The 14,834-nt window shown below is 53.5% G+C and overlaps 1 protein-coding gene across 1 annotated transcript in view; it reads right to left on the minus strand.

Annotated features, from left to right (window-relative positions):
* The window catches only part of ABL1 (ABL proto-oncogene 1, non-receptor tyrosine kinase), a 62,487-nt gene that overhangs the window by 21,900 nt on the left and 25,753 nt on the right, over window positions 1–14,834 (minus strand). Inside the window, 2 exon segments of the mRNA XM_044440070.1 lie at window positions 9,481–9,753; window positions 13,838–14,133. Coding sequence (XP_044296005.1) covers window positions 9,481–9,753; window positions 13,838–14,133 — 569 coding nt within the window.

Consider the following 14,834-nt stretch of genomic DNA (forward strand, 5'->3'; position numbering starts at 1 on the left):
ACCCCCTTCAATATGTGGACACGCTTTTGACAGAGCTCCAATACACTCATTTACTTGCTTTCGAGAGTCTGATGAAAGAATCCACAATAAGATTTTGTCTGAGTTCTACTCAGTGGAATCCACAAACCTTTGCTTATAAAGCCATGCCAAAGAAACAATACCCCAACCCCCTTTTGTCCTCAGTAGCTGGTACCCAAGAGCACAAGACCTCTCGGAATACCGTGGCTGACAGAACAGCAGGAATTTGGGGAACTTCTGCTAAGGACCTCCACCTCCCACCCCACCCCACCCCGCCCAAGTTTTTGGTGCCGTCGGATCCGTGCAGGGACAGTCTGGAATTAAGTGCCTGCCTCTTTTCCAGAGCCTCTTGCATTGCTCCAGTTAAAATTGCATCTCAATGTCATTAGCTGAAAGCCATCGCTGCTCGGCCTTGCATTGACGCCAGGAAGGTACCGTTCCTGCTCAGCGGGGCGTCCAGTCCAAGATAAACACAAGCTGGGTGGCCAGAAGGTCATTTCAAAGCGGGCTGTGCCTTTACACACAGTGCTGCTCTCTGTGCCTAGGGTTCTTAGCATAAGGACTCGACTGGGGCTGGTGGTGAGGCTGAAAAGCCTCGTGATTTCAGGTGCCATGGAGGCGGGAAGAGAGACTTGGCCACTATCTGCTGGAACATGGAGTGCACCAACCATTTTGTCACGAACAAGAGCTGTGAAAGAATGCGACTTTTACTTCCATATTTCTCATCCAACACAGCTCATTAGATTTTGCACTCCTTTTGCGGCGTGTTCCTCCCATCCTGCTCCCATTCCCTGCTCCTTTAGGTTCCTTCTCCCCTCTTTACATCATCCTGTATTTAAAGAGTAATACTTCTGGGTGCATCAGTAAAAATGTACAGTTAAAGCTGGACAGGTAAACAGTTATGCAGAAATTAAAACATGCACATCTCTTTGTGGGCTTCTCGCTCTTTTCCCCTCTTCCCTAGCGGATCACATTTACATTTCTAATTCAAGAAAACTCCCTGCATTAATTCAAATTTATTTGCAAATAGCCAATTGGGGCAATATGCATTTTCACAGGTGCCTATAGACAGTAGTGCCCACATCCAATTGTTCACATTTGGGGTTTCCTTTGCCTCCTGATGTCGCAGCTGTGCAGCCCCATTAAATTCATGGGGCATGCCCCTGCCAGGTTTTATTTGCCCAGAATGTATCCCAGTAAGACATGGGCATCTTTTACCTGGGGGGAAGTTTCTGGCTAAAGTCTCCTGTGGACCTTTATACCTCCAGCCTGCAGCCCCCCGAGAGATCGCTGGGGCTTTGGATTGTTCTGGTGCCCAGCTCTGGTCTGAGAGGGCTGCACGAGACCATGTGCTTTCCAACGGGAGGGCTTCGGCTGAGTTTTGAACTCAGCATGCCATTTAATCCTCGGGGGGTTCCAAGGGGACCTCAGACCAAGCCGCACAAGAGACGAGCCATAACCCACTTTTCAGGGTAACAAAGCCTGCACAAAGCAGCTTAGGACGCACCTCACGAAACAACAGTGAGGTTCATGTAGAACTTCCTGGTGGAATCTCCCCTTTCCCCCTGTGGTTGGATTTTCTTCTGGATTTGCCAGAAGGCCCGTTGCCACAAAGACTTTCCAGGGCTCTGTTTGGCAACTCTGCTTTGTGTCTTTGCTCAAACAGCCTCAGCCCGTTTAGCATTTGCTTTCCAATTACTTTGACTGGCAGCTTTGCATCAGCTTCAGGAGCCTTTTGACATCTTCTTCTCTCCTGCTGACAGCACTTGGGCTAATAAAAATAACCCCCCCATGCGCTTATTCGAGATAGGAACGGGAAACACAAGGATTAAGAAGGCAGCCTGCTAGAACGGCACGGCCATGGACCCTGTGGTGTGGACCGAAACAGGAAAATCTAAAGTTTTGACACTGGGCCTCTTGTCCCCAAAAGCTTCCTCCCCCAACTCTGTGAACACGGTAACAGAATCTACAAAATGCGCTCAAACCAGGGCAGTATTAGGCTTTGGGAACGGGGCTGGTGGGCGATGGACGGCGTTCCTCTGTGCCTCAGATTGGCTTCTTCTCCTTCCCAAAGTCGCTGCCCACTGCTTCCCCAACCCAGCACCCATCAGGCATGCTGGACTAGCCCCCAGCTCCCTGCACCTGGGAGGGCTAACCTGAGAGACTGGCCTTTCCCCATGAGCCATTTAGAGAGTTTCCAGTGAAGGAAAGACTATTCATTGCGATCACGGCCACGGCATGTCCCTTTTTCCTTCTTTTCTCCAAAGGACAACTGGAGGGCGGGAAAGGAATTTGTATAAGCTCCACTACAGAGAACCCACATTTGGGCAAGAATTGGACCCTCAACCCCCCGACCCATCAGCCTCCACCAGACAACCCGGCTTCCCTGGCACCACGTCCTGCGCCCCCATTTTCCTGGTTGCAGTTTGGTCCCCGGGTACCAAGCCTGGAAAACGCCTTGCAGAATGCTTGCCTCTGCTCTGCGATGCCCACCTCCCGTGCTTGCTCCGGAGCACACACGGAACAGCAGGGGAGAGGATGACAGTAACAATAATTTGTTTGCGAACCAACTCAGCATGAAAAGGTTTCAGTCTGGCTGGTCTTCAGTCATCCATGATAGCAGGGCTGGAAAGGGGCCTGGGCCGGGGTCACCCACGGAAAAGGGTTTCTGGAAGCTGCCCGGAGGGATGTCTCAACCCCGAACCCCCACGGAGACCAAACAGTTTATGCTGCTGGATTCAATCACATCACAGGTGTCTCAGCTGGATTGCATGGCCCAAGTACGCATGTGTGCATGTAGGAATAACACACACACACACACACACACACACACACACAGTGGCCCTTATACACTGGGAGGAAAGCTGCCTCGAACACTTTGCTTCCATAATGAGCGACTGATAGAACACTTTTACTGCAATAAATTCTTTGCCTTGTTAAGACAGTTTGCTGTCACACGCTCTTGTGCCTTAGGGGTGAGGGAGAGGGAGCGGCCAAGACGGAACAGGATGATTTGTTTGTTTTGACGCAGGCAGCTCAAATTCCTCAAGTGGGAGCGACTTTGGGGCAGAATCAGAACGGGCTGCCAAAGCGTCGCTTGCAATCAAAGAAATGAAGAGGAGGTGCCGTCCTTTCAGTCTGGTAGTAAATGCAAGCGCCTTCGTGCCACACACGCCAGGCATCGATCTGATTGGATTGCGAGAGAGAGTGTCTTCAATCTGGCCGTAATGACGGTGGGCAGACAGACCATCAGCAGAGCTGTGCTGGATCTCCGTAAGCGCCGCAGTCTGCTCCCAGGATGTGGACAGTAACATCTCTGCACACACTGATGGGACAGAGAGAATGCGGGGGGGGGGGGGGGCAGGAAGCCCTCCAGATGTGCTGGCCTGCAGCTCCCCTCACCCTTCATCATGGCTTATGCCGGCGATGGCACATGGGCGTGACAGGCCAAAACATCTGGAGAGCTGCAAATTGTCCGGCCTCGCTGTAAGGAACCATGGATAACCTTCTCCTAGCGTCTCCTCACCGTCAGGGAAATGTGACAGCTGCCTGGAGGGGCGGTGGGCTCTCCCACACCGGAGACATTCCAAGCAGAACTGCACAGCCACCTGATTGGGAAGGTGCAAACTGGGGTCCTGCGACAGCAGGGGTTGGACTTGATGGCCTTCTTGGCCCCTTCCAACTCTAGGATTCTGTGCCTAAGCCCTTTTCAAGGCAGTTCAAATTGGTAGTGAAGAAATTCCTCTTTGTTTAGAGAAGGACAAATGCATTAAGAAGGTATTTTGTAGAGGTGAAGCAGGTGAGAATTCTGTGTGGACGGGCTGGGTCCCTGTAGGGCTGCACAGGGCATCCTAGTGATCCGGCTCTCGTGGGCTCCAGTCCTGCAAGGGAGCAGGGCAGGCAGGAAAGCACGGGGAAAGGAGAAGGCCCAGGAGTGTGGGGGAGCTAGGAAAGGGTGTATTTCAAGTGGATTGTTGGAAAGGGGGGGGGGAGCTATGAGAGAGCAAGAACAGGCATGGGGGAGGCATGAATCCAGCCTAGGTGGCCCACGCTACGAAATAACCTGCCACAGCTCTGGGTGCAGGCTGCTGGATCCACACTGTTGCAGATAAAATCCAGCCTAGTTGGAGTTCAAGTTTGGGAGCTGGGGAACCAGGCAGAGCCAGAGTAGGACAGTTTGCACTGCTGGGGGTTGAACTGGGAATTGTCCTGGACAAGAAGCTCCCCACAGCACAGTTTGGGGCTCTCCAGAAATCCAAAGAATCCCGACATGTTCTTGATCGCGCACCCTCTGTGTCTCTCAGCAAATGCACTGTGCTAATTGAACTCTTACTTAATGTCACCACAGGGCGAAATGTTACAGAAGCACTGAATGGGGTGGCCAAGCCCTCATTTTCTTCTCTGCAGAAACTACTTTGTCAAGCTGGCTCGGAGCCGCTTCTGACTTCTTTGAATCAGGATAATAAATAGACTGCGGTAAAAATAATTTATCAAGAGCACAGTCTGTAGGAACTACTGAGGTGGCCTTCTCCCTGTTATTATTTTAATGCATCTATCTTCTTCGCATGGCAGAGAGGGCGAGGGCTTGAGGCTGGGGGATGGCTAAAGTGCTTTGGGAACTTTTTCTGGAAATACAAATTATAGCTCTCAAAAGTTTCCCCTGGGGGGTGAAGGAGAAGGAGAAGGAGGTGGCAGCGGTGGCAGCAGCAGCGGCAGCACTAAGAGCTTGTCTCCCCCTGCTGGTGTCTAAATACAGATAACACCGCCCCCCCACACCCCTTTGAAGAGAGAATCATAATCCTGCCCCGCAAATGATGAGTTTGACGGATTTAAGAGCGTTGGATTAGTGAAGAGCTTTCAAGTGTGTTTTTGGTAAGTCTAATTTCCGAGCTGCACCTTGCTGTAGTTTCTCGGAGTGTTCTGCTATCTCCCAGCACAAGCGAGCAAGTGAGTGAGCGAGATGCCTGGCATTATTTTAGTCTTTGCTTCCAGTCACCCTTCATTAAGTATTTATCTGGCGTTTTGGAATCAGCGGCAGAGCGTGTCAAAGTACCTGCTTTTGACTCAGAAAAGCATGGAGATTTTACAATAGAATGGCTACTGCAGCATGTAAAAGGATCCGGTATCCTTGGCCCGGGTGGGAGTGAGCCGTGGGGATAAGAACAAACCGCTGGGGAAAGTGAAGATGGCAAATGCTCACTCCCACTCAATCCTGCCCCGGTTCGTCAGCCCTCCTGCAAATGGAAAGGCCAGTCTCAGTCTTGGAGAACAGGCGGGTCTCGGACAGGCACCGGTGCCAAACAGGGACGCGAGCCTCGCCTTCTGAAGAGAAGGGAGGAGGCAGACCTGGACTCTGGCTCTGGGTGGGGAATCTCGTGACGATCCGGGGCAAATTACCTCCGTCCCCATCATGTCTTCCCAGTCTGAGTGACATCAGGAGAGGACGGCCACACACAACAAGGGGCATGCCAGGGAAGTCTGCACACACACCGACACCCCCCCGGTGGAGGAGCAGAGGGGAAGAGAGCACCTCCGACCCCCCCAATGGCCTGGCTGGGCAGCTCGTCCTGCCTTGGGCTTCCCTGTTGGGGAGGAGATGGGATTTGGGCAGGTCTCGGCCCAACTGGGAAGGAAAGAGGGGTGCCTGCTAAATCAGTGACTGGAGATCACAACCGACTAAAGGGGAAGCAATGGACAAAGGACCCCCGTGCTTATCCGCGCTTAACAGCAGGGGTCCTCTCCCCAACCCAGCCCCAGGTCGCTGGCAGCCTCTCTGGGGCTGAAGCCTGCCGAGGAAGCCCAAGTCCCCACGGGCTGGCCGTGGAGCCCGTGAGCCGGGCTAGGCAGGTGTTCTGGGGGGCCAAGGCAAATATTTCATGCCAGTCCCTGGCGAGTGTCGCCTCGCTCAGGGCAATCCTGCAAGGTAGGCTAGGCTGACCGGTGGCAAGTTGTGGGGCTGGGTGAATATCGGAAATCAGGCCTGCCTTGACCATCAAACACTCTGTCCGATAAGGGACACTGGTCAGAACATACGATGAGCAAAACGCGGCCCCTATCAGAACTGCAGGGGGGGGTGTCGGGCGGGGGGCTATGGAAGAAAACAAGGCGTGCTACTGAGCAACACTGCTAAAGGGGGGCACCGCCCGGCCACCAAGGACAGAAACTTGTTCCAATCTGCCCCCTTCGCTCGAGCTCCTGTCATGCCTGAGTGGGGAGCGTTGGGCCCTGGTTTTTGGTTTATGGCTTATTTACTTTTGTACTTGTATGCCGCTCCATAGAAATGCATATTCTTAATGATAGTTCATTGTTGCTTCTGATTTATTGTTAATTGCTGTTTTTGATGATGGATTGTTCGATTTGATTTCTGTAAGCCATCCTGAGACACTTTGCGTATAGGATGGGGTATAAAAAATAATACAACAACAACAACAACACACTCCAGGTTTTACGTACTTTCTTTTACATACAAAGAAAGGCTGTGGCTGGGTTCAGGCAAGACAATTGCCCACGATTCACTTTCAGCCCTCCGTTCAATACAACCCACGCTGAACCCACACGCAACCCTCGAGCGGAGGTTGTCGTGACGGCTGAGCCCACCCAGTGTCGTGTAGTGGCTGCAGCACCGCACCGGGACTGTAGAGAGCTGGGCTCAACGTTCCACTCACCCTCGCAACTCCGTGGGAGGCTTTGGGCCAGTCACAGATTCTCGGCCTAACCTACCTCACAGGGTTGTTGTGAAGGTAACGTGGAGAAAAGGAGACCACCACCTCGGAGGACAGGTTGGACACAAGGGTGGCAAGCAAACAAGACACTGTACGGCGAGGATCTGAGTGCTGCATGGAGTGAGCGAGCGGTTGCTAAAAATGCCCGAGCAGCACAGAAACCTGCCTTTCCTGGGAGGAGCAGGAACAGAACTGCTGTGGCCCCGCTGAGGAGGCTAACAGAGAGGCTTAGGGGAAGCATCAGGGATGCTCTTGAGCAACTCTAAGCGACCGCCATCGTGGTGCGGGCTTCCTCAAGCACCAGCCGGCTCCTCAGGTTCCGGCAGGTTTGGGGGCTGCCCCCGAGGCCTGCCTCCCGGTCTCGGGATGCTGCGGCCAACCTGGCATGCAGAACCCAGACCGGGGTGGGCGAATGCAGGGCGGGCGCGGTCTCTCCCAGCTCCGTCCGCCTGGGTCCTGGGTAGACTGGCAGGCTGGGGCAGGGGGCTGCCATGGCCTACAGGAATTCTCTCTCTTTCCCAAGCCAGGCTCCATGGGACTCAAAATCTGCGTCTTGTGCTGGGCCAGCGGGACAGACGGGGATTCTGTGGGTGACCCGCGCACCCCGCAGCCCAACACTCTTCCTACCTGAGCTGATGGAGGGTGACTCGGCGGTGATGTTGGGGCCCCCCAGGCTGTTGGGAATCTCTCCTGGGGCAGCTCAGGGCTCCATGACAACCACAGGGCTTCCCCATCATGTGACTGGCCCAGTGCACACACTAGATTGGGCCTTCTCAGCTGGGCAGGGGGACAGTGATCCGATGGTGGGAGGCTCTGGATTGGTTCCCTTGCCACGGCCAGCTCACTACCAGCTGAGGGTTTGAGTAACGGTGACGACTCCCCCGCTACAGGGGTGGGGGGCCCCATTTAGAAGGCCTGCCCTGCGAGGCGGAGGGATCCAGGTGGTTTCCAGGCGGCTCTGGGACACCTTTCCAGCTGAGATGGCTGGCGGTCCTGCTGAATCCCTGGCAGTTCTCAGGTGTGCGGAGATGCCCTGGGCAGCTGGCACCATCGCCCCTGCCCCCTCCGTCACTGAGCTTGTACAGAGCGGAGAGCGATGAAAGGATTCAGGAGATGGCTTGAGTGCAGATGGAGGAAAACTCCCAGCGAAAACAGCTGAGTCCAGGTTTGTGCTTCCATTCGGAGGCACAGAGAGTGGCAACAGAACGGTAGCTGGCTGCCTCCATTCCATCATCCACATATATTAACCCATTTAATCAAACTGTGCACTGTAAAACTTTTGATGAAGTTTTGATGTGCTGTTTATACAATGCATCTGTTTAAAGGTGCTCTGTGAACTGCCCAGACAGCGTTGGCTGTTGAATGGCATAGGAATTAAATAAATAATGATGATTCATAAGCGGCCGCCGGGGTTCTACGACGACCATGCATGGATTAAGGGCGGCCAGCACCTTGCTTGCTCCCTGCTCCCGGGGAGATGAGGGCAGAAAAAACCGCTCCCCCTGCAGCGTCTTGTGAGCGGCCTCGCTAACGCTAGGTGTCACTCTCCCCTTACGTTAAGAACGAGGTCGCAGCCCTGGGAGTGATGCCTTTTGCAGGGCAAACATCAACTGTGAAAACACTAACCATCTGCAAGGAGCTGCCACCCCGGGGACGCCGCACGACCCTCACGCTACAAACTCTTGGAAAACCATGCAGCAGCATCCATCAGTACAACAGATGAGAGAGAGAGAGAGAGAGAGAGAGACAGAGAGAGAGACAGAGAGAGAGACAGAGAGAGAGACAGAGAAGCAACAGAAATAGAACACACAGCTCTCCTTTTCCCCCACCACAGAAAATGTTCTTGATGGCTGAATAAGACATTCCACATGTTCCTTTGACAAACAATTCCGCATTTTCTTGCACGTTGCATGCCGTCACTTCCCACAAAGATGGCATCAAAGATAGGCGTGACCAGGCCCTTGCAAGGGCCCAGGTGCCAGCAGGCGTCCACGGACAAGATGCCCCCGGCACCCCTCCTCTTCCTCACCACCGCCATCGGCTTGTCCCACACCTCTTGTTCTGGCCCAGACAAAGGAGATGGGGCACAGAATGGGCATCCGTCCTCTGCCAGCCATGCCAGCAAGCGGGGGCAAGGACAGACTGGAGCAGGCAATGGCACCAGTGAGATGGTGGAGGCATGGGGGGAGACGGGCGGGGAGGGAGTCCACCCCGTTTTAGTGCCAACAGAAACCCATTTCGCAGACTCAAGATCCTCTCCTCCTCTCCCCGCCCTGCTCCCTGCTTTGCTGAACAACTCATTTCCAGCTCTTCTGTTCCCTCGCTCTGGATCACACCCTTGGGCATGCTCCCCCCTCAAAATGTATGTTTTAGTTTAAATAAAAAGAGGAAGGGATGGAGCACCTTGGCGCATGCCAAGGATGGTGCTCGGTTTGCCCAGCTTTGGGGAGGGTGTTCAGGGAAGGGTTAGCCCGAGGGTGGCTGGCCGAGGTTCTCCCCGGTCCGAGGCACCGATCTTTCCCAAGCATCTCTGACAGCAAGCCTGCAGAATGACCGACATCCTTAAACGCACTTCAGCCTTCTGATTTAGCCTGAGACGTTGTTAAGGACGGGGTAAAAATACTGTAAATAAATACATAAAATAAATGATTTCTGGAAAACAGCAAACTCTGCCATGCTAGAAAGAGCCACGGTGACCGACGAAAAGGGGAGGAATACGGAGCGGGGTTTCAGCACGTACCTTTAAGGTCTTCACGGCTACAGTCAGACTATACTTTTTCCAGACTCCTTCGTACACCTCCCCATACTGGCCTCCTCCCAGTTTGTGTTTCATGGTGATGTCTGTCCGCTCGATCTCCCACTTGTCGTAGTTTGGGGAGACGCCGTAGATGGTGGGCTTGTTCCGCTTCGGGGCGGGGTAGTGGAGGGTGGTGATCAGCCCATCTGCTACGGTGGAGTGGTGATGGACGAGCTCGGCCAAGGTGTTGAAGCGGCTCTCCGAAGAGACATAAAGCTGGGAGGCAACCACAGGGGAATCTGGGTCAGCCTAATGCTGAGAGGATCCTAAAAGGTTTCTGATGTGTAGTCCAAGTACAAAACTGCCTTGTGTCCACCTGCTATTGTATGGCTCTCATGCTGTCACCTTAACAAAGGCCCTGATGACGCCTCAACAGACAGAATGATGCGGCTTTTTGATTGGCTCAGTCCTGCCAAGGTTCAGCAGTTCTCACAACCTGGAAGAGCCTTACAGAGTTTTCTTCTTGCCTGGCCTTTCTTTCCCAGTGAGATGACTCTGGAAACACCGGGAATCCAGGCCAAGTTTGCAACCCATTTATAATCCTTCCAAGAGGTTTACACACACTGTAATGTTAATCTGTCCCTTAGGGTCATGATCCCAGGCTTGCTCAACTTTCAAACTAGGAAGTGTGGTTAGTATAAACCGGTTTTCCCAACTTGGAGGTCTCTAGATATTCTGGACTTCAATTTCCAGCAGCTCCAACCAGCAGGACCAATGCCCAGCAATTCTGGGGTGTTGTCCGAAACATCTGGAGGCCATCGAGGTTGAGAAAGGTGGCTTAAATGGTGGCTTACTGAAACAAGCCGGAATCAAACCCCACTCTTTGGTCCCATGTGGATGCAACAACACAAACTAATTAGTTTAAACTGGGAAGAGGATGCTTCCAATTGCCGGAGTCCTTGTGGCTCTGGAGGGGGGAATGCATGAGAATCTGATAAAACCCACCCAGTCCAGCATTCTGTTTCCTAGGCAAACTGGCAAGCAGTCTTGAAAAGTCAAGGGGAACGGTGGCTCCTTGTTTCTTCTCTGAACCCGATACTGCAAGATGGAAGCTTCACTTGGCACCCATACTAAATAGCTCCTCAGAGACTGATCCACGTGGTCCGTGAGATTTCCAGCAGCTAAAAGGAGCAGTGAAGAAGAGGCAGAATCCACACCAAGCTCAGATCTGCCAGGACAGGACTCACACACCATGGAAAGCACCCTTTCAGCTCTTTCTGCACTAAAACGCTGCAAGAGCCAAACTTCTCCACGGAGGGAGCCGAGTTACGCGTTGCACGGGTCTTAGCATAAGCAATGCCGACAAGCAAGCAAGCTGAGTAGACTTATACTTTCCCCGCAGACCCCAGGGCTGAGCAGCTGACATCAGCACACATCCTCCATCACACCCCTTCTGCAGAAAACAAACACCATCGGCTGAAGGGATGGAGTCGAAAAACGCAAGCACTGCTTTACTCTGCAGCTCTGGCTGCTCTCCTTCCCTGACTTCCACACCGTCTCCTTACCTCTGTGTGGCCAAACGACTCTTCCCCAGTTCCAGACAAGCCAAGCCACAGGATGCTGCCTCATTTTTTTTTAACCAGGTCAGAATATCTCTTCGCTGAGCAGAGAACTAACTACTCTGACCGGCCATGGTTTTCCAGGGTCTAAGAGGGAGCTTTCTCACCGCTTGCTCGCTGCTCCTAGCTGAGCCCTTCTATGGGCAAAACCTGCACTCATCCCTGGAGGCATTTCCCCAGCTGGGATTGTGGCAGGCCTCCTCTTTGCCGGAATAATATCCGCGCTGGAAAGCTCGCTTCCACTGTCCACCCCTCAGGAGAGAAGCAGAAGGGAGAGAAGAACAAACGCTTTAAGGATCTCATTTCATGAGGGGCTGAACCTTGAGTTCTGAGTCAGACTGGAGCCACTTTGTTCATCATTGCATCTGAATGATTTTCCTGAGGGAAATATACAGAAGCTTGTACACGAAAGGAGGGCTGTTGAATGGTAAGGGCCTTGAACCCCGGGAGACGCAGCATATCCCTCTGAGCACTCCGCAAATGCTCACTACCAGCCAGGCAAGCTCTCTGCACTGGATGAGCTTGAGTGAAAGAAGAGCAAGGAGGTTACTGAAGTTCAACAGGTCGCATAGGGAACTTTCCCAGTGTTCAAAAGCCAGGGTAGATTTTCAGAGCCATGGCCAGGCCCAAGGCCCTTCAGCTTACTAGGAAAAGCGTTGGATAAAACTGCTGTAGAGAAGGGCTGCTTTGGCTGTGAGAACAAAACTGTTTGTCAACACAGCTTTGTCCCTCCCTTGTCCCAGGAAAGTGGGATGGGGCACTAGAACCTCTGCAGTGCAGAATTTTGTAAAACCCACGGCAAGGAATGCTGTCTTTTGTTCTGGGCTCTGGGAGAGGAACTGATGCACTGGCCACCTAGGCAGCTCTGGAGGCCCACCAACTTCCCCTGGACTGTTTGGGGGACCAAGAGTACTCCAGAAGAGGGGAGTGCAAGCTTCCTCTTGCTTGTTTATGAACAGCATCCTGAACATGGGTGGCTTAGGGTCTTCCTAACCGCCCTCAAATATAAATTAGGCACCTCACGCTGGACCAGACCCTTGGCATGAATACGCTTTGAGGGCTGGGAAGGAAGGCAAGTTTTCCTTTCCCAGCATCTGTACTCCTAATTGTCCCATGTCCATCCTCAGGAGAGAGGGAGAACTCTTTCGTTTCTGGCAGGAAGAGTAACGGCGAGCATCTGGAGACACTGCTGATCCTGGTGATGCTGGCCACCGCCCCTCCAGCCAGCTCCAATCCGGGTTGTTCCACACCAACATCTGCACGCCTCAGACCCACCCCGAGAGTGCAATGGAGGACAGAGAACAGCCAGGTCCTGCACACCTCGGCGGTGCTTCCTTCCCACGCCACGCTGACACAGTCACGGGAGGGGGCTTTCCGGACCCTCCCACCACACCACAGACCACCAGAGCAGCTTGCCTGGACTGCGAAGGTTTGCAAACACAAAATCCCACGCGCACGTTGGGGGCTGTGACAACTGCACCATCTATGCAGCCCGGCCTCCCACCCTGCCTTGCCAGACCCCGGTGTGGGGAGAGAGATCATTTTATCAAGCAGCTAATACATCTTTATAGCACAGTGATGTAAGAACTGGGTCCATGGAGAGCTGCGTTATCTCCCTCCATTCTCTTCACCTTGTTTATTCTTTTTTCCCTCTAAAACGTGTTTTATACATTTCTGATGAGAGGCCATCGGCCGCTTCCCTTAATGAATTTTCCTTGTCGGTATCTATTCTCAACAATGCTGATTAAAACAACTCTGGGGAAAGAGGAGCCATTAACCTGCTTAGCACAGATCTAAACTAATTACCGTAGGCACTGCTTGATGGTTCCCCCAGCAGAAGCGATATGGGTGGGATGCAACGGAGCCCCTTCCAACAAAGCTGTTACGGGCTGCGCACAGGGGTACATCAAGCCGCTAATGTGCTGTGGAATGCAGCTGTCTCGTATCAGCTGGAGGATCTCACGAGAGACTCACGCATCTTCCTAGCGATCTGTCTGGAGAGCTGTGATGTTCGCTTTGAGGCATGAAAGGGAGTTGCTTCACTAGAGAAAGATGCTACTGAGATTCTGCCCCGGAAAAGCCCGGGAAGGTTCAGTAAGAATGCAGAGACAGCTCAATGCCCACATCTTACGGGGGAACTGCCTAATTTGCATAATCCTTCCTTCAGATATTGCATTCCTCTGTAGAGCAGCCTTTCTCCGCCTGGTACTCCAGATGTTTTCAACTAGAAGTTCCAGAAATCCCCGCCAGGAGCTGAAGTCCAAACATATGGCAAGAACCAGCTTAGGGAGGGCTGCTGTACTTATGATCAACCGCCAGCACCAAATCAGTGCCAACTGCTCACAAGGCTGGTTCCGACATAATGTCTGGGGGGATCCCACTGGGGGAGAGGAGACTCACCTTCCCTGTGTATTGAGCCCCCCAAATCCTCCTCCCCATGCCAATTATGCTCAGAAAGCCCCCTTTTCACTGCCATCAGTGACAAGGTTTGGCCCCGTACAAGAGCCCAGTAATGCCCTGATCAGGGAGGCGAGCGACAGACAGACGTGGCTGATGAAATCTCCTCCCAGGGCCACAGTCCTAGTCCGAATCCCAGACTCCCACTTGCAACGGAAAAGAGAAATGACAGAGACTTGATGGCTGAGTTCCCCGTGTCCCACCCAGCCGCACCTTCATTTGTGCTCCGGAGCAGGTCGCAGCTCCAAGTGGCCCCCAGAAGGTCAGCAAGGAGCAGTTCTCACCTTCCCGTCCGAGGCGGTGTTTATCCGGTAGTGGTAGACCCTCCCCTCGTATCGCAGAGAGATGGACCGCTGCCCCGGACTGCTCTCGCTTTCCCGCACCAGGAAGCTGCCGTTGATTCCGCTGCTGAGCAAGTACTCGGCGGCGTTCCGCGACACCGGACCGTGGTACCAGGAATGCTTCTCCAAGCTGTTGACAGGGGTGATGTAGTTGCTGGGGACCCAGCCCTGCCCGTTCTTTGTTTGGGCTTCACACCATTCTCCATTGTGGTTGTAGCCCAGGACACGGAGCTTTTCACCTTTCCATGCAAAAGAAATTACTAATTAAAAACGTCATTCCCAGCACTTGTTTGTATATGTGCAAAAACACACAAGGAGGTGGAAAACACACAAGGCGCCGACAGAAGAGGCACCGCGCACACGACACCTGCGCGCGCGGCAGCAGCAGAGGCAGCAAACGCCCGCACCCCGGACTCCACCACCTGCGCTGACTGCCGGCATGCCCGGCACGTGTGAGAGGCGTGGCTGGGCACGGCGAACGTCGGAGGGAGGAAGCCCTGTGCCCTGAAAAGCGCCGGCGGCGGCCGGGCCGGCGGCCGAAGGTCGTTGGGTGCCGAGCGGGGGGCTGGGCTGGCCAGGGGGCTTTGTTTGCCTGCGTGATTTTTAGCCTTCCTGCTATGCTGCGTGTCAGTGTAAGTTTTTAATTGTTTTTATAATTTTAGTTGTTTTATGGAGTCGTCCCTGGCCATGTTGCCACTTGCGTTTCCTGGGGAGCGCACGGGCGCTGCCATTGGGGTAGTCTTGGGCAATGGACGTTACAGCGGTGGGAGCTTAACGTGTCCGCATAGAAGAAGGAGGGACAGATGGTTGACACCTGTCCCTACTTCTGGTTTTGCTCCCAGCCAGAGGGTGCCAGGGAGTTTTGTCAGCCGCCCCTCGGGTCTGACGGTGCTGTTGCTTAACGCCAGGTCGGTCAATAACAAATCTTCCCTCATCCATG

Source organism: Varanus komodoensis, unplaced genomic scaffold, assembly GCF_004798865.1.
Source record: "Varanus komodoensis strain SLA01 unplaced genomic scaffold, ASM479886v1 scaffold36, whole genome shotgun sequence".
In the NCBI taxonomy this organism is placed as follows: Eukaryota; Metazoa; Chordata; class Lepidosauria; order Squamata; family Varanidae; genus Varanus; species Varanus komodoensis.